The sequence below is a fragment of the Falco naumanni genome, chromosome 3, assembly GCF_017639655.2.
Source record: "Falco naumanni isolate bFalNau1 chromosome 3, bFalNau1.pat, whole genome shotgun sequence".
NCBI classification, from domain to species: domain Eukaryota; kingdom Metazoa; phylum Chordata; class Aves; order Falconiformes; family Falconidae; genus Falco; species Falco naumanni.
The window spans coordinates 15,504,636-15,531,580 of record NC_054056.1 but is presented as its reverse complement, the minus strand read 5'-3'; the positions used below and the strand labels follow the sequence as shown (position 1 = coordinate 15,531,580).

General features: G+C 45.5%; 1 protein-coding gene across 1 annotated transcript in view; it reads right to left on the bottom strand.

Annotated features, from left to right (window-relative positions):
- PRDM16 (PR/SET domain 16) overlaps nt 1-20,564 on the bottom strand; it is a 53,485-nt gene extending 32,921 nt beyond the window's left edge. Inside the window, exons 1-4 of the mRNA XM_040585695.1 lie at nt 20,526-20,564; nt 20,028-20,162; nt 11,079-11,181; nt 3,549-3,747 (exon numbers count right to left, since the gene is read on the bottom strand). Coding sequence (XP_040441629.1) covers nt 3,549-3,747; nt 11,079-11,181; nt 20,028-20,162; nt 20,526-20,564 — 476 coding nt within the window. The remainder of the gene's footprint in view (nt 1-3,548; nt 3,748-11,078; nt 11,182-20,027; nt 20,163-20,525) is intronic.
- Nucleotides 20,565-26,945: the final 6,381 nt, after the last annotated feature.

The following is a 26,945-nucleotide window of genomic DNA, read 5'->3' as shown; positions in this document are numbered from 1 at the left end:
TAAAACTAAACACTACTGGAAAATCCTGCCAGTCTTCATTAAATGGTACAGGACAGCTTCCCAGCAGATAACCCCTGGGCATTTCCACAGAGCCTGAGGGATTTAGAAACCTCGAAACTGATCCAGCCTTGACACATCCACAGGACTGCACTGCTCTGGTTGTCCGCAGCTGCCTACGGGGAGCCGGTCCCCAGCGGGACCATACGCCGACAGGCACCCCAGCACCAGCCCGCGCCGAGGAGGAGCAGGATGGACCTGACACTGGCATCCTCTGCAATTCCCAGTGTAAAGGCTAACGGCATGGGCAGCTGACTAGCACTGCAATCTTTGTGCCCTGAAGGCATTTGCTGGCCCAGGAACAAGGACAACCTCGTGGAAGGTGGCTCCATCACAGGTGGGCTTGGTGCGAAATGCTACATATGAATCCAAGCAGCCACCAGCCTGCCCCTTCCTTCCTTCAAGTCAGATAGTTCATATTCCTGAACATGCCCCTTACAAACTGCCAATTCACTGATTTTAAAGAAGCAATATTCATTTTGCTAAAGAAATGGTGTTCTTAACACTACAAAATTTTTTACACGTACAAAGAAATATATACCTTTCATATACATATACAAAAGTATGTTCCTGTTAACTGTGATTTATGAGCTTATTTAGAGCAAATATGGACAAACTAATAGGCTGTTTAGAGGCAAGTGCCTACTGGGATTAGCAAAACATTTATTTATTTAGTCAGCTGCTAAATGCTCAATTTTAGTTCCCCAGTGGCCCTCTTGATTTGATCTGTATTAACTTCCGAAAAATTATAAGACCATCAAGGTACTGACTGGATATAGTCTGTGTTTCGGTGTCTTTCTGAGAACATAAAATGCAGCAGATCGATGGGGGAGGGACAGGGGTGAACATTCTCTCCCAGCTCCATCAAGTCCATCAGCATGTTGCTGACTTACATCTTTCCCCTGTCAAAAACCTGAACTTTATATTATTTGCTCAAGAAAACCCCAACGCAAAAGTTTGGAATCCATGGTCTACAAGGCAAGGCACCCAATGAGCCCAGGAGCCTCTAACCACTCCAGACATTTTCCAAGCATACAGGTCTGTGGCTCGTGACTCCGGAGTATTTCCATCTGCCTTCAGTTGGAGATACCTTAAAGAGGCCCCTCCATCACCTAGGGGTGCTCAAAAGTTGGGAATCCATGCTAGCACACACATGGGCTTCTGCCTCAGGCTCGAGATGCTTGTGCTGAGCCCACCGATGACCGGTGGATGCTCTGCCACATCTCCTTCTTAATCACTAGGTCTGTGAAGTAACAGTTCAGAGTGATGATTCAGAAGAATCAAAATGGGAAGGAGGTCCTGAAAACAAATCGGGACAGGGCTTCTAAAATGGGTGTTCTGTCCTTGGCCCTCCCCAGGGTTTTTGACCTGACTTTGAACAAGTCATTTGTTTGTCCCTCCTGCCTACCGACACTGAGAAGCAGTGCCTGCTCCGGAGCCCTCCGCTCCACCGCAGGGATGCTCGCAAGGGGAACGTGCCCCGTGCTGAGCCAAGGCTTGGATGGAGTCCTGGTCTGACCTACCCTCTCCCCCCCAAAACCCGAGGGAAACTGGGACCTTAACTCAGCCGCATCATTTGAACAGCCAGAATTAGCTCCGCCAGACGACTCTGAACATCTTATTCACAGGGATGTGTAATCACTAAAGGGACTTTTTCCCCTTAAAATTTTCCTGCTTCTCTTAAGCCCTGCAAAACAGAGACCATGGAAGTCCAGCCCCCGGGGGCAGCCAAGGAACGCACAGATGTTACAAAGAGGAGAGGACCCATACTTTTCATAGGGGTATTTCCTGAATTAACATATGAACTACAGAGTGCTGGAAGCTAAAGAGGAAAAAGTTTCTAACACAGCCAGAGAGATAAAAGAATTGGAACTTCCACTGAAATCATAGATATTTAAAACATTTAAAGGATGTTCTCCTTTTCTTGTCAGGTAAAGAAGTTAAGAGAATTGCAGCCTCCTAGTAGCTAATCAACAACGTAGAAACACAGGGTGAGGAATAAAGATAGCAAACTGTGCTACCAGAACGGCTACACAGCTATCACGGGCAGACAGTATCTATTACCAACCCCTACAACACCCACAACACAGCCAGAGCCAAGCTTTTCAATATGGATAAACTAGTGGAATGTTCCTTCTGTTTCACCTTTCTCTGTTTTTTTTTAAATCAGGTTTTTTTCTTCACTTACGTAGATAGAAGAACTGAAAGCAACAACATAATTAGGTTCAAAATGACTAATGCTGGTGAACATCATCTTTTTAATTTTTTACCTGAAATGAAACAGACCTTATACTGGCTTTAAACTCACTGGTTTTGCTCTACTTATATAGCACATGGCAGAGGATTGCCAGTTCTCACAAGGTTGTAACTTGCTGCCTGTGGTGTTTGCTCATCTAAGAAGTCAACTGAAATGAGTATGTGAGAGCTTCAGCCTCCGGTAAGCAGATAAAAGTCGAGTCCTTATGCTGCGGAGAAAACCTTGAACTTATGGCCCAGGAGTTGAAGGCTTAGGATGCATATAAACACAATCCCAAAATGATGAAAAAAAACCCCTTCAACTTTTTAAAGCTGACCCCTACGATTTAACTCTTTGAGTCTCACATTGCAAATGAACCAGAAATCTCAAAGATCTCTGCTTTAAAGCTGCAGTGGAGTACTATCATGTTATGCTTGAAAGATGCAGTTTTTAAGTTAAAACTTACTGGGCCAAATAATTTTTCCTTTGTAAAAACGGTTTAACTCTTGTTTAGAGTTGCCTTATAATAACAATTGAATAATTACTGCAAATAAAAATATCAGCAGGAGAATATGCTATCTTCTTTTTTCCTGTTCACATTTCCATTACAAAAATGCTTGGTGAACACAAAATTTTTTCATGAACATTTTCTTTCTTTAAAAAAAATGAAAACTGAAAATTTGATTGGCATAGAATTTTTTTAATTGCTTCTGCAGAAGCAAATAGGAGCTCATGACCACATTAAGAGTTCTTGGTGTAACAACACCTCTTTATACCCGCTGATCTCAAATGACCGAGAATTACAAATTAAAAAAGTCCTCACACAAATACTGGCAGAACGTAATGCCACTTTTTTCCCTCAGAACCATATCACATGGGAGCAGTTGCTGTGAAGATACCAACCAGGTCTATCAACCTGTCTGTCACAGCCCTGGAAAAGTCAGAGGGAATTCAGAAAGCAACCACTTAAACTTTATATTGCCAATAATCTGTGGATGCTTCTACCAAGGAATAACGCAAAGCATCACAGTCTATGCAACAGAGGTGAAACCCAATGCTGTCCAACAGCTAATGACATTGAAGGATGCTAAAAACAACATTGCTTAACCCCAAGGAGAAAGGAAAGACATATCCCTCAAGCTGTCCTGAGCCACCCAGCTCCCACCTCAGTCCTACATTTTCCATCATCAGACACGACTGCGCAGGAGGAATGGAGAGGGGCAGGTCAGAGGAAGCTCTGGCCATTTTCTGGTACCTGTATTTATTGGGGAACATCCTCTCACAGTCTTTGCACTCATAGACCTGTCCATCCCCAAGACCTTCTTGCTTGATCTCATCATTCAGGGTCTCGTACAGGGAGCTGACAGCGTTACAGGCGTACTTCTTGTGTCGCCGCAGGTCGAGCTTTGACTGAAAAAGTTCATCACAGTCCTCGCAGCGAAACGTGTGCTCTTCTACAACAGACAGAGAAAAGGATTTTGACTTGTGGATCAGGCAGTTCAAGCAAGTCTAATTACTGTACCCAATGCTGGGCTTGTAAAGAAAACATAGTATTCTGTGAGGATCTACCAAACAATCAAAGAGGAAATTTGCAAGTGACAGGAGAGAGAAACCAAGGTAGGCTGTGCCAGCAGATTGCTTTCACTTTAAGCATTAAGAAAAAAAAAATAAATCACACAACCAGTTTTCTGTGTGTCATGGCTTCTGCCAAGATACGGAGACCTACAACAATTAGCAGACACATGAAATACTGGGGCTATTCTGGAGCATTGCGCTTGTTTGCAATGGGTTTTTTTGAAAATACGAATGAGCGTTTCCTCAAAAGGGGCTGCCAGGGAGAAAAGGAACAAACCACGCTCATATAAGGGCAGACACTGGGAAAAGCAAATTGCCACAGCACAAACCTGGGGAAGCTCCTTTCTGAGAAAACGTCTTTCTAATGCTACCCTCTTAACTCGTCCCACACAACTGCAGAAGCACAGTGCGCCATCAGACCCGAGGAGTTCAAAACCAGAGTACCATGGAAGAAAGGAAAGGGAGCCAAATTCTTTGTTGTTGTGCTGTTTGTATTAAAAAAAAAAAAAAAAAGAAAAAGAAAAAAAGAAAAAAAAAAGATCTAATGCACATAATAAATTACTGTAGTCAAGGTCAAACAAATTAAAAAGAGGGCAGCTATTATTAAGTTTACAAGGCAGCATCCTGACCACAGTGCCAAGCCAAACAATCAGCTCAGAGCTGTAAATTTTCCAGGAGAATAACCTCTGCGAGGGAGTTGGGAAAGCTCCGGGTTTCTCCACCCAGCAGCCAGCTTCAAACAGCAGCTCTCCAGCCACCACTCCGTCACCCGTGCCGTGCTTCCCTGTCCTCCCCTACCCTCACCCTCCGCACTCCGGGGCTCTGTTCCGTGTTAAGCTCTATTCTCTTCTTCTGATCACTTTACTGTCAACAGGAAAGCCTGTGGCAAAACGCACTAGCTCAGAGGAAAGAGTGGAAATATTCTAAGAGATGCAGCCAAAAGCCGATGCTGCCACGGAGCTGATCCATCCGCGAGCGTGGCCATGCTGTGGGAAGGGGATGACGGGCGTGATGCGGGTGGCACTCGCGTCTCCGCGGTTGCTGCTGCGTCTCTGCGGCTGCTTCCCCGTCTGCAGCTGCTTTCAAAACCGGCAGCCTTTTGGCAAACCCTTGGTTTAAAATCCCCCGTGCACTTGTTTGCCCGAAGTTCTGCACAGTAACAACAACTTAGGCTGTGCTTTAAGGCCTGAAATCGTGTTTTATATAAATCAGGGTTAATTTTGTTAGAAGTGTGGCACGAGTACAAGCACAGGCAGTGTCACACCCCGAGACCGCCGCTCCCCCGCCTGCGCTCGGGCAATAATCTCCTTTCTCCGTTTCTCTCAATACAGCCTATTTAAACTCAGGCTGTGGTTTTCAACCCGTGCCCCTGCACACCGGGGAGTCCGCGACTTGCTTCTGCGGTGACTAAGACAGACAAGATCCCATAAGCTGCTACGGCAAGCTATGTAGGCAGATGAAACCCAAAGTGGCCCACACCTACACGGAAAGTATCGACATGCCCACAAACTGGAAAAAGTCAAACACAGCTAAAAAAGAAAATATCACCAAGACAAAATCAGCGCAGCCTTGCTATTTATCCAAGCGGCACGTCTCCTGGTACTATACCCCATTTACACAAGGAATTAATAAAATACAGAGATGCTACAGGATTTCCTGAACGGCAGAAGAGAGGGATGTAAAAAGAAATAAAATCCAGTAGGTCATCATTTTCCTTTGCTGGGGGTGGGGGGGTGGGAAGGGATTCTGACTACTAAAGGAGACCTACAGGAAGAGAATACACATATCTTTCCCATTTCACCCGGTTTTGACAGATTGCATACTCTGAAATTGCTATCAGCAGCCTCACAAGGAGGTGGATCAGGCCCTGCTCTACTCCTTAGAGAATTTCTGTTTACTTGCATTTTGTAGAACAGTACTGATACATATCTCATGTGTTTTATGTCCCCAGGAGGGGAAAACTGGAAATCAGGACATAAAAACTACCTAGCAGTATTGAGAGACTGTGTATAAACTACCATTAAAATAATCCAAATTACTTTTTAGGAAGAGAAAAAAAATAAAGAACTGTAGCATTATGGTACGTCTTGTTATTGCATTTTACTTGTAATAACAGCACGAAGCATACAGCATTACCCAGCAAAATTTAAAGTTTCATTGGCAGATGTTTATGGACCGAAAACATTTTCAGCGTGACAGCAGCAAGCGAGGGGGGCAAGGGCTGTGATTAGGTGGGTTTAGGTACCTTCTCTCCCTCCACACGTCCCTAACTCGGGTGAGAAGAAACAAGCCTGACAGCATCAAGTGTCCCCAGCGCACGCACTGCATGGGCTGAGGCAATAATCTCATCGTGCCATCACTCCTCATTATTAATGAATTCACGTTAGCCCTGGAACAAGTGTTTTATCTGCTGCAACATTCAGTTTTCATAGTCTCAGACGTCAAGGCATACTCAGAAGTGTCACTGGCACTAATAAACATGACCTTACTTTTGTTCTCTTTCTGACTCCTAGAGACGTACGTGGGATGGAAGTTCCTTTGACTCATGCAGCCCACTGAACTGTAGAGTAACAGGATAAATCCCTCACCAGCTCCAGATAATGTGGAACTGCTCTGGTGAAGTGTTCATCTGCCTCAGCATTCACCCCACGAATCAAATGTTTCTCTTCTTCACTCTTTCATAAATAATGGCTCAAGGCAAGAAGGCTTTTTTGCGGAGGTGACTGAAAGCCCTCCAGACTGGGAACTCCCAGGTACCTTCATCTCTTAAGAAGCTCCTGCAAAACTCCCAGCATGTCTCAAGCTCAAACTGGCATTTCCCCAGACCAGAAAACTTGGAATGGAGGAAACAGATTTAATTTTTTTCTTTTTTTTTGGACTTCAGAGTCCATCTAGGTACCTTCTGCAAACTCATACTAAATTCTTTCTACTTCAGTTTGAGATTTACACAATCAATTGCATCTTATTTCAACCAAACTATCCTCTAGGAACCAGAAATTCACTTTGAGTTTGGAAAACTAGCCACGGAGAATAATTTCCTGCATACCTGGCTAGAGATGGACAATTGCAAGCACCCCCTCCCACAGCACACATCCTGATCCTGCACTGCCTCTTGCTATCAATGGCAGTAACATTTTTTCCTTTCTATGAGATTACAGAGGAGGCAGGCAGACAGACAGACAGATGAAATACATTAATAGCCTCAATAATAACTTTTAAAGAGATTCTGCTTCTAATTCTCCTTGGCCTTTGTCAGCAGAATTACAGATCTCACACAGATCACACACAATATAATATGATCCTCAGCCAGTAAAAGCTGGTGTAGCTACATTTATACAAGCTGAGGAGCTGCCCCTATCAGCCTTCTATTAAGAGATGTAAGAAAGAAGACAGCTCAGCTGAGGCATGTGCATTTTTTGCTTCCGCATTTGCATACTTTCAGAGCGGCTCAGATTTTACAGCTCAAGCCCTCGCATGTCACTAAATTGAAAAAAAACAACCCCGTCTATTTTGTACAGGCTCATGCTTCAGTAACAACACCCCTCCTCTTCCATCACCAAACACAACCACTTTTTCTATAGGTGGAAAAGATGGACAGCAAGAAAAGAAATGCATGTGCTTCCGAATATTTGGGTGTAGAAAAAGAAGTTTTTATCGAAAATAAAAACTACAGAACTGACAAAAGTATGATTAAAAGCCTTGTAGTCGCATGTTATTCATGTTGCCACTGGTTGCAAACACTGTTTTGATGCTCAGACAGATTAAACAGAGGCAGCACTGACTGGCTGGTTGAGTAGCTGATTATATCATATCAATATCCAACGGCCATCCCTTGGGCATCCCCATTTCTGCACTTGGGAAGATCAGACATCACACTTCTCAGGAAGTACCGCTGCTGTGCTGGGAAAGGAACTGACCTGTAGCCTGAGAGCCAGACCATCACCCTGCAGAAACGAAACCTCAGCAACAAAGGAGGCTCAGGACTGAACTAAGAAGACCCGGTATCTATTTTGTGTCTTTATATCAGACATCCAGTTTGCAGACTTCAGATTCATTGAAGTTTGGGTTTTTTTCCTTTCTTTAAGCACCAAAAAAAAAAAAAAAAAAAAAAAAAAAAAGGCCCTTCAAAACAAGTTCTCATTAAAGTTTTCTTCTTCCTTTCAGTACCGCAAATGAAAATACTGCCGTTCAAAAAAGGTTGCTAGTTCAGTATCTGACAGGGAGAAGGGGATAAAAAGAAAAGAAAAACCCAGTTACAAAAAAATTGCTGCCTGTTCTCTATGTCTTGTTTGTCAAATCTATGGTTGTATGTGCCTATCTTAAGTTCCATCAGTAACACTCAGGACAAAGCAGGAATGTAACAGAAAAATAAATCAGCGCCTAATAGCTTTCAGAGAAACCAAGGGGAACACAATTATGTGGCATCTACATGCTAATCTACCAGACTTGAATCTCAAAGGAGTTCAAGTGCCCTACTCAAAATTCCTGCAGTGATAAGGGGTCTGCTGTGTTTGGCTGGGGTTTGGATAAAAGATTTTTATGATAATTATCTTTGTGTGGAACAATTTTGCATTTTCTTTCTTGTTAATTCAGAATCAAAATGGGGGTGCGAGGCAGCAGGAAGATAGCACTGCTGAAAGTAAAAAGTATTAAGAAGTCAAATGTTTAATGTTGGCCTACGATCATTTGAAAGCAATTATGTGGCAAAAGCACTAGACATTACCGGGAAGATACAGACAAATGTTACATAATGACAAAGATGGAAAACAAGAAGCACTTTCTGCTTGTTCAAACAGAAGCCTATTAGAAACAAAAATGCAAACCAGTGGTGAGTTTCCTTTCTGATTTCTTCCTGACATCAAAAAAAAAACCCCTCTGCATTACTCCTTCACTGTGAAAACCAGAAACTATTCATCTCTCTGTGCTGGTCTCAAGAAAATTATTAACTTTTTGGAGGAGAACACTGAAAAAATCATCCCAAAGCTGATATCTCAGTGAGACAGTAGCTACGGCACTGCCTGCCCATCTACTTCACCCACTGACCTTCACCAAAAGAGCTTTCAGCAGCACTAATCCTCAAACCACCCATTTTTTTTCAGAAATATTTCACACTATTTATGCATATCGTAAGTATGTGCACTCTGAAAGAGTTTCACTGCAAATCTGAAACTGAAATTTACAGGCACATACAGAAAATAAATGTATTGTAGGATGCCCAGGTGAGACAACTCAAGTTTCAGCAATTAATTATGTCAAACAGTATTTCCAACTAATAGCTTAAAACCAACTGGTAGATTAATAATATATTTCTAGAACTCAGTCACCAAATAATAATGCGAAACCTGCAACAGCCTCTACATTCAATGAATGAACAGAAAAAGGCTCTGAGTAATATGCCCTAATAATCTTGAAAAAATTCATGTACCTTTTACATTGTTCTCTAACTTTCACTGTCACCAAATGCCAAGGAAACTAAGAGCCCTAGAAAACAGAGCAGAACTTTTCAAGTCCAGATTGATTTTAATTTAATTTAATTTCATTTCATTTTTTTTCTTTTCAGGATTGGGAAACCTACCAGGAGGTCAGGGTTCTGCAATGCTCTGCCACAGCAGGGTCCTGTGCTCATCTCAGGGCTTGCAAACAACCATTTTAAAATAAGAATCTGCATTTTTTGATTACTTTAGACATGCATGTGGTGTTGCTTTGTTTTTATAATAATTTTGGGAAAGGTGTAGCGCATCTTTCCTAGTTTTCCCAAGAGATCTCTTCTGTTGCACAGTGTGCATTGACAGGCTCTGTCACTGGCAGGGAAAGAGGTGGGATACAAACATCAGTCAGCGTCTCAGATGAATGTTGAGAAAAGCGTTCTAACAAGGGGGGGGGGGGGGAAATCCTGGCGGCACTCTGGGATTGCCAGACTATTTGAGGCCACGTGTCCTGCTAACCTGCTCTCCCACTGCTGACAAGAGCCAGCAACAGCTACTACAGGGAAGTGTGCAAGGACCCTGGGAAGAGCAGGTGAGCAGCGACCCGTCCGCAGGGAACGCTGCCTCCCAACTGCCTCTTCAGGGAATCAGCTCCGTCTGCGCTTCCTTCCCAAACCCCCGAATTAGATTTGTCATTTTACTGTAGGAATTCTGGCTATTCCTGCTCCTCAGTACCAAATGCTTCTCCTCCTTGTGAAACCAAAATTGAACCCAAAGCTTTCAACCGTCTAACCAAATGACCAGCACAGTTCCACGTTGCTGTGTATCAAACCGGTGTTTTATAGCCATCTTTGTGCACCATGAAGAAGAAACAAGGACTCAAAGTCTTCTCTCTGTTCTCCCATCCTTCTCTATGTGTCCTATTGAATTTCACAGAGCACCATTCTGGCGTAGGAATAGAATCCCAAAATCTCAGCTCGTCGCTCCTCTAGCTTACTAGAAAACACTTGCTTAACCTGGAGAGCATACCAGTCCTTTAGACAGTCTGTGCAATTATTGAACTTTTGTAGTTAACAGCAGGATATTTAGAGGAAAATGGTTATGCTGATATGGAAGTGACTACAGGTTAGTGTTTCAGGCTGCTCCACACCACACACAGTACAGGGTTAAGGGAACTCCCCCAGCTGCGAGCCTGTTTGAGCCATGCAGCCAGTCCGGCAAAACACCGCAGAGCAAGGCAGGAGAGACATTGCAGTAACAAAAATGTGACCTTTCTTTTAAAAACAATCATTCCTTTGGCCTTCGCTGCATCATTTCAGGGTTTCAGAGGTGTCTATATTCTAGCAATAACAATTCTAGCGATGGCTCCTCCATCCTCTGCCTGGACACCCCTTTTCCGTGTCATCTAAAGCTCTAAAGACCAGTGCTTTGCAAGCCTTGGAATGTTTGGCCCATTTTTGTTGCACCCAAAGAAACACAGTGACCCTGGGGATTAAAAAGGCACCTCCAAGCACATTAAAACCCACAACATTCCTCAAAGAGAAGCAGCAAGTTAATCTGTTGCGTTGACTTGAGGTTCACAAACGCTGCTTGCTATCGTTGGCTAGGACAGCTACTCTCACCAGAGAAAGAGTGAAAATAAGCATAAAATATGAACAGATACAGAAGGGGCAGGTACTGGACCAGGTTTTTGTCCCTGTCCAGCACTCACTGAGGTTCTCAGCGTTCCTAGGTTTGCTGGTGAGAGGTGCAAAAAGGTCCTGTCTAGCAAAGCGAGGCCTTACCTTCCATGCTGGGCGCCATGTTCCCAAGTGAATAACCACCTTCCTTCAAATACACCAAGAGCTCTTCTCCTGGCTCAATTTCTTTAATAACTTTATAATAGATCTGGGAATCAGAAACAAAAATTGAGAGACATGTTAAATGTGCAAAGACTTGCATTTTACATTTTACCAATAACTCAAATTATTCCAGCTAATAGGGGAGGCTGTCACTTGATTTGTGTGATAATTGCTACTGAGAGCTCTTTTTTTCTGCCTTTATTTTACTCTATGTGTGTAAGTGTTTCATGTGGCTTGGACAATAAAATAGTATTTACAGTAACAGCCTCTCTCATTCAAATTACGCAAAATCTTCCCATTGTTTTCCCTACCTCCTATAAGCTTAGTATATTTGTTATAGCAAAGGGAAGATTAAAGGGATGGAATTGACACATTTGAGCCTCTGCTGCTCTAAGGTGAAACTGGTCTGATGATTAGAGAGCTGAATTAGCGTATCTTCACAGAATTATTTTGTAGATTACTCTCACCTGAAGCCTGAGGACCTGACCCCTAAAGACAAGATGTGAATCGCTCCCGGTGAGCAGTTTATCCCACGCAGAGTGCCTGCCTAGCCACAGAACTTGGACCTTCCGTGGTTCTGTTCACCTACCATGGTTCTGTTCGCCTACTGCAGTTCTGTTCACCTACCATGGTTCTGTTCACCTACCATGGTTCTGTTCACCTACCATGGTTCTGTTCACCTACCATGGTTCTGTTCGCCTATCGCACCCTCGCTGTCACGCTGGAGGACAAACCCCAGCACAGACAGAGCCCTCAGCCAAGGGCAGAAGCCGCCTACCCGCTGTACGCCCTGCTCACATTGCTGTCTGCGGTGTGCAGAACGTGGTCTAAAGGACACCTAGTACAGCTTTCCCGAACCAAAATGAATTCTCACACGCCAAGGATGCATTCCTTAGAAAACAGGGCAATGAGAAAGAAATCCCCTGCATCTGAGGTGCAACAAAGCCGAATGTCGCAAGGCAGCAACGTATCAGTGTGTTTCCATAGGTACCACGCACCCATCCTTACCGTTTTACCCCTGAACTGAATCGAACCCACGGCAGCATCTCCAGCAACAACTGGGTTAGGGGCAAGCGGACCCCATCACCCCTGACACAACGGCAGATTGCGGGGGGGGGAGAGCGTGCTGGTGGGGGCTCAATCGCATCGGCAGGCAGAGCAGGGCTGGTCCCCTGTAACCATCGAGGCGCTGGCGGTGGCACACTGCTGGCGGGCACCCAGCGCGGTTACTGGGGCATTCGGGGCATGGGGAGCCAGTCGGTCCCTGCGGCTGGGAGGACGCTGGTGCAGACCACTGCAGGGAAGGCCAGAAACAGCAGCAGGAGACCAGCAGCAGGATGGGAGTTTGCATGACTGACAAAGAGGATCAGAACTACGTGAAATCCAAGAAACTTGCTGTCTTCCGTATGTTTTCCAAATTTTTAGAGTATGCTGGACCCTGTCCTCTTTAACAATAACACCGTAAGACTTCAACAGGTAACAGTTATTAACCGCCAGGTTTTGCTAGCTCTGCCTTTAACAGCGAGGCATGAAATTATTCTTTGGGACATCAACTACAATTCACCCAGCACGGGTCCCTGCACGAGCTGCCACCCTTCCGTCTGCAGGGCACAAAGACACAAACCTCTCCGACCCTGGGCTGCGTGAAGGGTCTCACCGGGACGTGTCCCCCCCCGACCCCCCCCTCCCTTCCACCGTGGAAGCGGGTGGCTGGAGCCCGGGGGGCAGCAGGTGCCTCCCCCTGCCCACGGTGCCGCGGGCACCTCGGGAAAACCCCGGTACTGCTGCCGGCGTTCCCTCCTGATGGAGCTGAGGAAAACCCTCACGGAGCGATCACCGCGGTACAACGGCACACGCAGCCCGGCAGGGCCCCGTCCGGGCGCCGCGGCGGGACCGCGCCGGCCCCGGGGGTGCGGGATTTCCCGGCGGCGGCTGCCCCCGCACCGGGGCTGCCACACACCTTCCCCGGCACCGACGCAGCGAGCTTGCCCCCGGCGCGACCACCCCCTCCCACCGCCGCCTGTGGGGCAGCCGCGGGCCGGGCAGCGGGGGTTACGCAGCCGGCGGCGGGCCGGGCGGCGGGCGCGGGTCCGTGGGCGCGGGGCCCGGCCCGCCCCAGCAGGGGGCAGACTCCACCCGCGGCCCGGCCTGGCAGCGCGGGGCCGCCCGGCAGCGCCGTGACCGGCCGCGGGGCCGGGCAGCGCGGGGCGCCTGACCTGCGGGCTCCGGGCGAGGCGCGGCCCGGCGGCGGGGCGGGGGGGCCACCCCGGGTCTCCCCGTCGGGGCAGGCCGCCGGCAGCCGCCGCGCCGCACGGAGGAAGGGGAAGTCGGGGCCGTGGCGCCCGGGGCCCGGCCCGGGGGTTCCCGGGGGGGGGGTGGGTACCGCGGTGCCCCCGGCGGGGCGGCCCAGGCCCGGCACCCCAGCGTCAGCCCAGCCCGGCTGTCCCGCGGTTCCCCGGGCAAGGCGCTGGGCAGCCCGGTGCGCCCCGGCCCCGCCGGCCCCGCCGCGAGGGGCGCCCTGACCCCCGCCAGGCGGCCCGGCCCCCACCCGCCGCCAGTCTCCCACCGGGTTGTAACCGGTTTCCACGACCCCGCTGCAAAGTGCGAGTGCTGTAAAACCCGCCTTGTTTCCCCTCACCATCTCTCTGATTTGCGCTGCAGCTCTCCCCTGCCCGCTCGCTCAGCGAGGAGAGCTTTCCCCAGGACTAAACCCCCCGTGGCAAACCTGCCTGAAAAACAAAAAGAAAAGACTTGGAATAAGCACAGCGCTTGGGGCTCGACTCGGAGGAACAAGATCATCCCTGCGCCGCCGCTTGCAGCCAGCTGAGGCGAAAAAGAAGTCAAGACAGCTATTAACACACACTTCTCCTTCGGCTAGTAACCCAACCCAAACCAGCACTCACGTACAAACCACATCCTAAAAGGTGTGCCTAGCGCACAGACACATCCACAGATCTGACACTGCGAAAAGTCCGTCAGGATTCTACTAGGACAAAGGCAAACAGTGCCACGGCGTCAGCATCCCGAGCTCCTCCACCTCTCCTGCTTGTGTTCAGAACAAAGTAGCTGTAGGTGAAAACACTCCTGTCATGGTCTTTCAAGACACATAGTACAAGCTTCATTAATGATCAGGGAAAAGCTGGATTCTGCTGGAGTCATATTAATTTCATCAAACATTTCATTATAATAATTAACTTCATCTTGCAATCATGCTACTGATGGTCTGAATTAATTAAAACCACTGCTGTGTTTCCTTTCCTTTCTTATTTGTTGTGCGCCGACCAAGATCGGATTTACTAATCCATCAGAACATTTACATTCATAAATCATTTATGTTCAGCATTTATATAAAAAATGCACACATTATCCTTTCTTATTTCTCACAACAAAAGGGGCACCTCTCCTAATTACCAGTCAGTTTTATTTAACACAAAATTGTTAACAATATAACTAGGGTTTGGGTAGTGCTCTCACAGACAGTTGAAAATACCACACTGCTTAGTTTGTATGAAAATTATTTCAGGCACAGGGCACTAGAAAAAAATGAAAAACAAGAAAGAAAAAAACAAAACAAAACAAAACAAACAACCCAGAGGAATCCTTTTCCAGTCTAGGCTTGATACACAGATCTGCTCTATAACTGCTTCTGTGGATGTAAACGCGATGTAATAGAAAGCTGGCTCTGGCTATAACATTTTGCAGCCTATAACCAAGCAATTTGGTACAATTACTGAAAGTATCGATAATGCAGAACCACAGCACACAATCGCATTCTGAGGCTGATCTCACCCCGAGCGGAGCACAAAGTAATCAAAGCTGTACATCTTTTCTCTGAGAAAAAGTGTTCTTGAGACAGACACAGCTCAGAAACAATGCGGTAATTGTTTAACTGTTTCCAGTATCAAGGCAATAGATGGAGATGAAACACGTCAAGTGAGAAAACCACGTCCGTGTATTACCTCATTAGTTAGGCATCTTTCATAAAAAACAGCACTGTTTACCTGCTGTATGAGTTATGCCTACTATTTCTCTTAGCTTCACTGCGGCAACACGTTTGTGCTTTAGGAAAAAAACAGCATTAGAGAATGGAGAAAACAGCTGCAGTGTTTACCTAAAGATCGAAACACACACCCACTAATTGCATCAGTGTGCGGCAGTGGCCGAGGGACAATTCAAAACGAGCTAAAAAGCTGCTGCTTTACGTTCTTGTCTTGCAAATAGTTAACTATACTAGCAATCCGCTGGAGTAACAAGGCAAATATTCCTACCTACTGCTCGTCTAAGACAACTATCAAACCTGTGTGTGTCTGGCTGGCTCAAGGAGGAGCGAACACGTAAAAGTTTGGCCTCGTGCATTTCTGGCCGGAACGGGGCTGCACATTTTGCTTTTGTTCAGACGTTTTCCTCCTTTGGAATCGCCTTCCCTTTGTTTCAACTAAGCCACACTGCTTTTTATTTCCTCTTTTTAAGGCACTGTGTTACACAACTAGGAAACCTGAAGACAGTCACTGAATATGTACGTAAAATACATATAAAATACCTCTATTATACACACACCCAGAAGACTGGCTTATTAAACAGAGGCCCGATTTTTTCCATCACTGCAGCTCCTTCTTTTTTCCAATATATGTAACACAAAGAAAAGCAGTAGCTCTCATCCTGAAAGCAAGCTCATGGCTATTACCTTTATTACATGTATTCTGTTTAGTATTACAGTCTCCTGAACGAGAACAGCTAAACTGCTGAAGTATTTGCCCCATGAAGGCAGTAGTAGCAACATGAAAAAATAAAACAGAAGTCATGTCTCATTTTCCAGATACATTTAGCAAATCTTATAATTTTTCTACCATTCTTTTCTAGCCCTCTTTTAGGCACACAATTATTTCAGTCAATCAAGGATCTTCTATTCTTTTCAAATACCTGTCAAGTAAGAATAAACATAAAGAAAACTGGATAACATTATTTTACATTTGAAAATTGGTTTCACAATTGAAAAACAGTTAATGAAATGCCTCAACTAATCTCTTTCTAAATAGCAACATTTTAATCTTTAAATTGGGGAAAAAAAAAAACCACCCCAAAATACTCAGAGGTCCAGATTCTGCTGTCAATTTCTTCACTAAAAATCAAGGAAAATTCTCTGTACATCCCTGGGAATGTTCCCAAGTTACAGGAGTGCAGAGCAGAACAGAATGTGGTGGTAGCACGGTGTGTGTCAAAAAACCATCTCCCCATGTAAAAATGTTTATTTTTTTCCTGAAAAGGAAGTGGTTTTGATTAAAAGCTTATCCTGGCTCTTATCATCACAGTGCTGCTTAGTTATTTTGTGGATAATCTTTTATTGCAAAAGCTTTTCTTTATGTACGTAACAAACAACCCCCAAATCTTTGCACGCCTACTGCACAAAGCCTTTCTCCCTGTTTTTTTGAGTGCCTGTTATGGAAAAAAATGTACCTGGCTAGCAACATGAAATCAAATGAAGTTAAAACCAGCAGCATTAGGTTATAGCACTAGGTAGAAATTAGCAATGCTTAGTCACTCTGAAAATTTATAACATGTTTCCGGCTTTAGGAGTCACTCTCGTAAGGGCCTGAGATGTCTCCTTTCTCGCTCGCAGGATGCGCGCAGCACCGGCACCCAGCAGAGTCTCCCCTTGCACGGACTGCGCGGGGTGTTGTGCGCAAAAAAGAAAGTTTGAACTCAACACAAATTCAGTTTTCTAAATATATCCTGCAGGGAAAAGGAGTGGATTCGTTTTAAAAGCATGCAACGGCCCTGGCCAGAAGCACACACTCCCGTGAGGAATCCAGCTCAGTGCCCTTGACTTCAGTGAAGCAATCGCACGAGCAGAACTGCTCACCCTCGGAGGTATCTGCAGGAAGACGACCTGTAACACCCCCCCACACCCCCTTTTTTATGAGTATGGACCTCACACTGACATCAGCTAAAGAAAAAACAAGGAAGTGTAAAAACATTTTGTACCCTTCAACTGTCTAACTACAGTATCTTTGAAAATGCATGCCACTTTTGCTTTGGTATTCGGCAGGCCAGGGTTTCTTAGGACTAGGACGAAGAACCTGATTTTGCATGCTAGTAATTTTATTTTGAGTGTCTAAAGAGTTCAAATACAAGGGGTTTATGTCCAAGAGGCACCCTGGCTACCTGTGAATTATGAATTCACTGAGTTTGATGAAAGCACGTGTCAGCTTGCAGACATACACATTTATGGACTGTTGGACATTTTTCTATTTATATTTGCATCTTACGCTCTTAGTTTTCATGACAACCAAAGACACTCACAGCCACCTTTACCCTTTGAAGCTTCATAATCTGGAAGAACGATCCGTTTCAGTAAAAGAAGTAACCACCAACTAACACCAGAATCTTTCCAGGAGACAAAGTAGTGAGGCTTGGTTTTGTGTAGCAGTGGTGTGAGAGAAAACTTGGAATGAACAGGAAATTCCAGAACAAACATGGTTAAATTGTCTCCTCTATAAATAATAATACAAGTCCACAAAGATTTTAATGTGCTGCTGACTGCTCTAAGTACTGTGCCATTGAAATGAGTCCATAGGCTGTCTTAATCAATATCTGAGGAAACAGTATATCCTTACTCTGACTTTACTCCTCCCCCCCCAAAGCACCCAGTGCCTCTAGTTATCAATCACCATCATCTGCTGCTTTTTACACTGGATTTTTTCATTCCAACCAGCTGGCCTGACCTAAGACTTCTCAATCTTTCCGGAAAGAAGGCTGAGGGGAAGAAAGCATTTTCCTTTGCTACTGTTTCATTGTGTTCTGCAGCTTCTTATTTTCTTCCTCCTGAAGAAGCACTTGCTTGCTACCTACCCCCTTTTATGTGACTTCTAGTAAATTTATTTACTACAGAGTTGTAAGAGAGTGGTCATAACAGAGAAAAAATAAAGAAAAGAAGATGAGTGGGTATGATAAACAGCTGTTCTTTCCAATCAGATTGCTGCATGCACTAAAAATATGCACAACCAAAAATCTCCAGATGAGGGACAAGAACAGAAGGACATGCAGTGACCGGGCTTAGAATAAAACGTGATACAGCCTTCAGGTTTTTGGCAGATTTTGTACATATGTCTAGTCCTTAGTCTAAGCATTTGTGAGAACCTGGGAAAAGCCAGCAGTGTACAAGTTAACATTTTAAAAAGAAGAGATGTGTATTCATATAAAAAAACCCTGTATTAATTCAGTTTCGTTCCCCAGTCTAAGATCTTTTTTATGAAACCCAAACTCTAAATATTTGGTTTTCTCTTCTTTTAATATTTGTGCTTTTCTACTGCTGCTGGTAAACATTCTCGGTAGCAGCTGCGAGGATGAGCGCTCAAAGTCACCTGCAGAGACCACTGAGCAAAACTGCTGTTAAGAAGTGAACACACGTGGCTGGCTAAAACTGTATTTCATGCACAGTGCTGCAGTGCTGGGAAGTATTAGATAGCACAGGCACTTGCACTGGTCCTACTGAATCTTCTGGAAAGTCTAAAAAGGTATCCCTCAGGCTAGCAGTTTGTGCTCAGGCAAGCTGCAGGATGCACAGCAAGGAAGCCGGGTCAGTCGCAGGCTCCTGCAAACCCGTATTTTCTGTGCAGAATGAAGGATGGTGAAAGACCTAAGTAACAGGTGAGGGAAAATGCAACGGCCCCGAAGGTATTTATCCTGTCGGTCTGTGAAACTGAGACACAGGAGCAGCCCTGTGTGTGCCACAGAAGGCACTGAGCAGCTCACGGTGTAAGACAAGGAGCTGATGATAAATGTTGGCTCTTGCTCAGACGGCTCCTTGTTGTAAGAGCACTTGTGAGTAGTGGTGAGTGGGCACTGCAGCAATCAGCAGCTCATTTTAACTAAGCAGGCTGAAATTTAGAGCTTTGTGCCTCAATCTCTTCTGGATTGCTTGAATCATGAACATTTGCGGTATTCCTGTAATTTTTTTTCGGCATCCAAAGTTAAGTTATTTAAAAGCATTTTAAAACAGGAACTAAGTTCACAAAGTGAGCTGATATTTTGGTGCGCCCTGAGCTATTCTCATTTTATGTGAGCTGGCTTCAGATTCACTCTAGCTTCCCTGTCAGATACAGGTTTTAAAATGTTTCTGTTAGAAGTGTATTTTCCCATCCTCAGCTCATTTTTTGCATGCATCCAAACATGCCTTCTGTTTGCGGACTGGTAATAACATTAAGAGTGCATTTCTCATTTAAGTTAGGTCTGAAACAGTAACTTGTACTTGGATTGCACTCCGAGGTTTGTGAAACTCCCAGCTTGGCTTGCTCATCTTGAATCCATTTTTGGGTTTAATCTTCAAAGAACTTTATAAACGTTAGCTAACATTATCAAAATCCTATTAATTCTGTGTAATATCCCTCGCCCGCACCCCCACCTAGAGGCTGCTCTACCAGCATTTCTGTAAATATGCCTGTTAGGCTTTTACTTTTCCTCCTCCACAGACTCCCAAACCCTCACTCCCCTCTTAGATCAGAGAACAGCTGACTTTAGAGCTTGGAATCACACTCCCTACCCACCACTGTCAACCGGTAACATGAACTTCCTATGGTTTTGATGGCAACGAAATACCAACACTGGTTTCCATTTGTCTCATTGTGTTTTGTTAACACAACTTACACTTCACACCAGGTGTTAACATTTCAAATTATCTTCCCCACCACAAAAGGAGTCAGGGACTGGAAGATCACATGAGTCCAGGGTTTTTAGATCATTTCAGGGATGCCGCAGCAGAGCTGCTGAACAGATGACCCCCCTGGTTGCTTCCATTCAGTGCTGCCACTCTACACTACCCTCTGCCAACCCACCCCAGCAGCTGTGGAAGCAGCGAGGTGGGCACAGCAACCTTGGAGCTGCCGAAGTCGTTACCTGGTCGTTAACGTGACACACGGCTAGATTCTGCCCGTCACAGGAACAGGCCACGCGGATGTACTTCAGCCAGTTCCCAGCTCCACTCTGGCCAGCATCAATACAGAACTTGTCATTTCCCAGGTCATCAGCAATCTGTAGAACAGGAGAAGAAGAAATACATGGGTCATCTGCTGTAAAATGATAGCTACAGGAAGAAGAAAGAAAGGAGAATTACTTGCAATGCAGGATTCCAAATAAGAAACAGAGAGGAGAAAGCTGGCTGGCATATATAATTAAAAAAAGAGACATACGGAAGACTAAAAGCAGCTCTTAGTCATAATCTGAAGTTCCTGGTTAGCAGAACCTCCAAGGACATGTATCAGAGTCGTCCATGATTACAATGATAACATGATATCAGTTGTCCATGATAATAGGCTCAGGAATACAATTATTAGGAGACAAACACTTCTAGTATCCACACCACTTCAGTAATCAAAGCAGGTAACTCCTCCAAACCGTATTCATTTTAATGACAAGGCCCTTAAACTGCTCCATCTTCACACTGTTTCATCCTTCCACACAGGATCAGGTTTTATTATAAATAATGACATTCTGTTTTTTAGTAAACTTTCAAAACAGGTCACTTACCCCAGTGCTGTGAAATTATATTTTAGAAAATGCTGTAACAAGTGACGCTTTCATTTATCTAAGTACACCACTAGAAGTTCACTGACAACAGAGGATCTGTGTGGTTGAAGGTGAGATAAAATTTGGCCACTGAGCAAAAGAGGGATCTTTCCAAATAAAAACCCTCAAATGCTTAAAAGTCCAAGTGTGAAAAACAAGGGTTAAATGAAGGGTCCTGGTCTAAGGAAAATCGCTGTTTTACCAGGAAGAGACTTAGCACTTTTTCTTTCTTAAGACAGTAAAGTAAGTTCGATGACATTGAAACAGAAAACATGTTCGGCATTCCATTCGACATTTGTGATGACCCATTCTTGCAACTCACTGAAAAAAGCACATTTTAAAAACAACACAGGACACCACCAAAATGAGGAAAAGCCCTTTGAGTCCTAAGTACGGCGAGGGTGTATTCTGCTCATAAGTGGGCCTCCTTATTACAGAAACTCTTTTTTCCCCTAGACTTAGATTTCCCTCTACCCTTACCAGACCCTGTGTCATTGCAAATTACTTCAGTCATCAAAAGCTCTTAACATGCTTTTACTAGCAATTAATTCTCTCAAAATCTCATGGGATACGATAATACTTTCCCATCCACTTCACGACCGAGAAAAAAAGAAAAGGTAGGAACAAAGGAAAGGAGAAACGAAAACGCAGCGATGACAGCAACAGATCAAGTGTAAGGTCAGGCTGCGAAATCTTGGAGCGCTGCTGTCGGCTGGGACCCTGGCTGCGCAGCTCGGGACCCCCGCGGAGAATCAGGACCGTGCCAGTCTTGGCTGTGTGCCCCCAGCACCAGCCCAGCGCCGCCCAGCCAGGCAGCCCCAGCAGGCAAGCTCACACTCCCTGCACCGCTCCCAGCAGACGTACCTTGGTCTCCCACCTCCGGCACTAACCCTTTTTTTTCTCGAGCTACGTGTATTACAACGGAGGAAGGGAAAATCACGGTGTCAGGATTTGGCTTCTTCCTTCCTAACCAAACGATGGCACTGAAGCTGCATGGAAATACCGCATTTTCTCCCAGAATATGTGTGTTTGGGACAGGACTGGTGAGAAACAACACTCCCTGTGTTCAGTGTCATTAATCCCCTGCTTGGGAATACTCTCCCAGTTGCTTACCTATGAGACCTGGGCGGGTTCAGCTACACGGACAGGCTCTGACTCTAACCAGGGTGAAGCGCAGAAGGTGCACAAACAACGCACAAAAGTTATTTTAAACAAACACTACACGCGTGGCAACATCACGCACCCAAACTGCCATTCAGTTTTATAACACATCTGTGAGGGATTCCTAATAAACTCACTTTATAGCCCAAGAAACAAGACGAAGAGAGGGACACGAAACACCTGGAGCATTCTTGCTGTTCCCGTGTTTTCAGGTTACTGCTCACATCCAGCACCCGGAGCAGAGCCCTGCCTGATGCTGCCAGCACCTCGGTGGATTAGCATCCCAGGTGTCAAGTTGGGCATTCAGACAAAGATAATGAGGAACATGCAATTAGTGGCCACTTCAGGCAAGTCTGGCTTCAGCGACTTCCTCAGAACACAGCAGCAGAAGCAGTGATGGAGTTTATAGTTTTCAATTCAACTGACTTGGCCACAAAACATCATCCTTCCTCTTGGAGAAAAACCCTGCCTTGTTCACGCCTCACATTCCAGCTTCCTGAGTAAATAAAACAGGAGTTGCACTGGCAACGTCCTTTGCCACACTGCCCCCGTTAATTTCTGGAGCAGATCTATCCGTTCAGGTTCGGTAAATGAAGAACTCCCCCGTCCAAACAAACACGCATTTCACAAGTCAAAAACTACATGGCAAGACCTTTCCTGCTGGCGAATTTGTTAAAATTATAGTAGCAAATTCTGGTTTATGTGAGCTAATTCTCAGTCATTTGTTTCATTTTCTTCTAGTTTGTTTTGGTTTTAAACCAGACTCTAACTGCAGCACTCGCTCCTGTGTGGTGTTCTAGGTCAGGCGCGTGGCTTGCCGCTGCACCACGCAGCAACCCCGGCGGCACCGCGGCACATCCCTGGCCCCCTGGCAGCTCCCGAGCTCCCTGCCCTTGAGTCTCGAGACTTTGTGGGAGAGGAGAAGGTAAATGACATGTATTCAGGCACTCAAGAGGACTGTAGGGCAGTAAACACAAATCTTTTGCCCATTTCCACAAATTTCAGCCCATGCCACCTAGTTCACCCCAGGTTATCCAGGCTTGTCTCCGAACCCCATTCCCAAGCATTCTGCCAGACTGCTCTGACTTTCAGGACTCAAAGCCCAGGTTCCTTGCCCATCAACCCCAGCATCTTCTCTGTGCCTTGTCCCAGTGCCTGTTGCCGAGCTTGCAAACCTCTCCTCTTACATCCTCCATGCCTGTCCCCTGGCCAGGATAAGCCTCGGTCCCCACTCCTCGTGTGCCAGCTCCTTCCTCCCAGCATCCCACACCCACGGTACCTGGCACCGGGTGTCCTCACTAGCAAAGCCCTGGCTCGCTCCCCACCACCTGCATCGCTGTAACAAGCCACAGGACAAGAGGAAACAGCCTCAAGCTGCACCAGAGGAGGTTCAGATGGGATATTAGGGAAAATTTCTTCACTGAAAGGGTGGTCAAAGCATCGGAACAGGCTGCCCAGGGAGGTGGTGGGGTCACCATCCCTGGAAGCACTTAAAAAACGTGCAGATGCGGCGCTCAGGGACATGGGTCAGCGATGGGCTTGGCAGCGTTGGGTTAACGGCTGGATTTGATGATCTTCGAGCTCTTTTCCAACCTAATGACTCTGGAAGAATTCAGTCCCCACAGTCAGTCATGCCCAATCCCATCACTTCTCATCACTCATCGGTCACCCCCCCACCCCAGCCTTGCCTGCCTTTTCTCTTCAGCTCCCAGTTGCATTCTCTACCACAACCACGGCATCTCCCGGTTTCTTGTCCCACAATAAACACGGTTCCCTTTTCTAGGTGGGGAGAAAGAAAGGGAATAGAAGAATTTCCTTAGGCAAATGAGTCTCAGACCATTAAAACGTGTTACTGAACACAGCCAAGAGCTGAACCCCACTGAGTGGGTGAGCCACCCCATGGCAAGGAGCACTGGGGGCTTCCAGCTTGCTGCGTTCGAAGGACGAGCTGCTGGTCTTCACCAGGGGCTGAGGGCTACACCGGGGAGCAACACCTACAGCCCTTCATCCAACCGTAAGCACCACTCCCACAGCCAACAGGTACAACTGTGCGCTTGGAATTAACCCATCACCTGCCAGAGCGCACCACGGCAGGCGCTTGTGCCAAGGGAAAGGGTGATGTGAAAACCCTGTCAGGAGCCATCAATTTACATCAAATGTTAAACACATATGTGAATCAAATTGAGGACATATCACATGCAAAGGGATATTGGGAGTGTGCTTGGTTGCTTTTTTTTTACTGTAGATACTCCCCTTAAAATCTGTTGCATTTATGCAGCAACCTGATTAAAAGATCTACCTTGGAGGTGCTGAATTTTCCCTTCAGCAATTTGTAGGGGAAGTGAGACCCCACAAAAGTCCCTGCTCTTCCCTAACTAGACTCTTTCTCAACAACTGGTACTTTTTAATGCCCTTATTTACCTCCCCTTGAGCTCTGCTCCTCACAGCAAAGGCCTGACACACAGCAGTCATGTCACAGGAAGCTGAATTAAGGTAGTTTGGACTTTGCAAGAAAAAAAACAAAAGTATTCTTGATGTGGGTTGAACAACTCTACTGAGTTTACTCAAGCTAAAAGAGCAGTAACTTCTGCTTTATCTCAGGGAACCTCTAGGAATGTCGGGCCGACTGAAGCTGGTGGCTGTTGAGACTGAAGCAGTTATCTCAATTAGGTAACGACTGGAATAGCCAGTGCAGCACCCTGAGGGGCAGGAGGGGACACACTGACACTGACAGCGGCAACAGGTCCCACAGGAATCATTTGGAAAACAAAACCAAGATGAATTGTCAATGTTCCGCTGTTGATTTGAACCCACTGAACAGTTTGGGTACACAGCATCTAGTTTTTAATGGTTTGAATAAGCAGCAGCCCACTAACCTCCCAGTACCATTCATTTATACTGCAGCAACCACTGAAATTAAGTCACCCTGGGAATACAATATGGCAAACTCCAGGACTACACTAATAGTCTATTTTATTCCACAGCTGTATCTTACAGATGCCTTCTTTCATATTCTAGAATTGTTGGGTTGAAGACGCTCAGCTCAAATTCACCAGCTGTTTTGCAGGGCCCCTGCACAAGGCTCGACAGCTTCAGAATGAGATCCTGCCTTAGCTAGAAATCACCTGAAACTCTGTGGTTTTATCTGAGAGGAGCTTTAAAACCCAAACAGGGGGTGTGAAATCTCACAGATCAAAACGAGAAAAAAAGAGGTTGTATGAAACCCTGAGAACTTTAGCCCCTGTTTTTCACACACACTCACTCCACACCATAAATAGAACAAGGCATCACAAACCAAGGTCCAGAAGCATCACTGAACGGCATTTTGCATATTACTATCCCTTATCAAATGGTACGCTTCTGTTGTTATCAATAAGGAGTCTTTGAAACTGCTGGAAACAAATAAAATGTTATGGAGGTAGGAGAAAGTGGACAAAGTATTACGAGCCATACAGCTGTAAGTCAGCGCTTTCCAGCTGAACCACAGTGAAGCAATTATGCGAGTTCTCCTGTCCCATTACATATATTAGTAAAGGCATTATTTTTGACTAGGGCATTTCCTAGGATTTTTGCTAACACATTTTTCCTTTGCAATCACAATGGCAGCATGTGGGCAGTCCACAGAGGGGCTACAGTTCAAGACAAAACAATACAATCGTGTTTGAGCGATGGACGCCCCTAAGATAGCACTAGCGGCAGCGCAATGTGCAGCAGAATGTCTGCACGTGGAGCTGGCCAGTTCTGGGAAGAACGGCAAAATGTATGAGCACCTGAACCACACCAGAAAAGGAGGAGTACCACCCCGTCGTCGCATCCCCGAACCACGGAAGCATCACCCACCGGCAGCACAGGAGATGCTGAGCCTGTGATCATGCCCCTGAAGAGGGAATCAAGACAGGCAGGATTAAGTTCTGAACCTCTGTAAGTGTCTTCCTGGAATGATGTCCCCTCCTTTGCATCCAGACAGCACCTGCCACCACGGGGCAAAGAGCTGGGCTTCCACTGCCACCCATAGTGTAGACAGTGAAGCAAAAAATTGTTCAGAACTCTACACATTAGGTGTGCGACCTTTTATGCAGACCAGAGAGACCTGACGCCACTTGCGCTTCTTCCACATGCTGCAGTTCCACTTGCTCACTAGTTCCAAAGATGAAACATTCATCAGGAACGAGTAAAAATCAATCACAATGGGATGTAATGATGTGTAACAGATTATTAGCAAAGTTGTTTAGAATGGCTGGTCTACAGTCTGTCTTGGTGTAAACCTCTGTAAGTCTAGATTTATCTAGCTTTCTAATTTTCAAGGAACATTATCTGCCTGATTAATAATAGTGATTTGTTCTGTGTGCCCATGATCCAGGAGTAAGCGAAGGTAAGTATAGGTTAAACTACTAGTTATTCGGTCCCTGCTAGTTAGGTATTCATTAGATACTTGCAGTTTATTGCAGGTACAAAAATAGAAGCAAGAGACTACCTACAAGAACGCAGGCCAGTCTTATAAATCCTGCCTTTAAGTAACTATTGTTTCATTAAAATATCAGTATTTGCAAACCTGTAGTATATGCCTTTCCCCTACAGCTGAAGTAAGAAATACAGGTGGTAACTCCAAGGTTGGCAAATACCTTAAATTTAGTTTACTAGGATGCTTCAGTATTTGTCTAACAAAGTGTCAAACTGCCTGGAAAGGATGATTTTTCTCAGACCCAGATACAGTAAGTGCAATCAGCCGATAGCACAAAGTGCTGCAGGACCTGCTACAGAGCAGGGGCATTCTGGAGTGAGCCCAGCTCTTTGTGGTTGACACCTCTAATTGAAGACCAAGTTCACACACTCATGCTTTTTTCTGCTGTTCTATATGAAAGTTATATCACAACTTCTAAAATATTGAAAAAATCCAATAGTAGTCGCAAATTACCATCTACAGTACATATTTTTTCCTCTGTCAAACGTGGACAGAGAGAAAAATATTCTAAGTCCCTCTTCCTGCCACCTGAAAAAACTCCGGAAAAACAAACTGAAACCTTTTACCACATCTTCTTCCAGTTCAGACCAGAAGGAAATCAGAAATTTCCTCTGCCGAAATTGCTC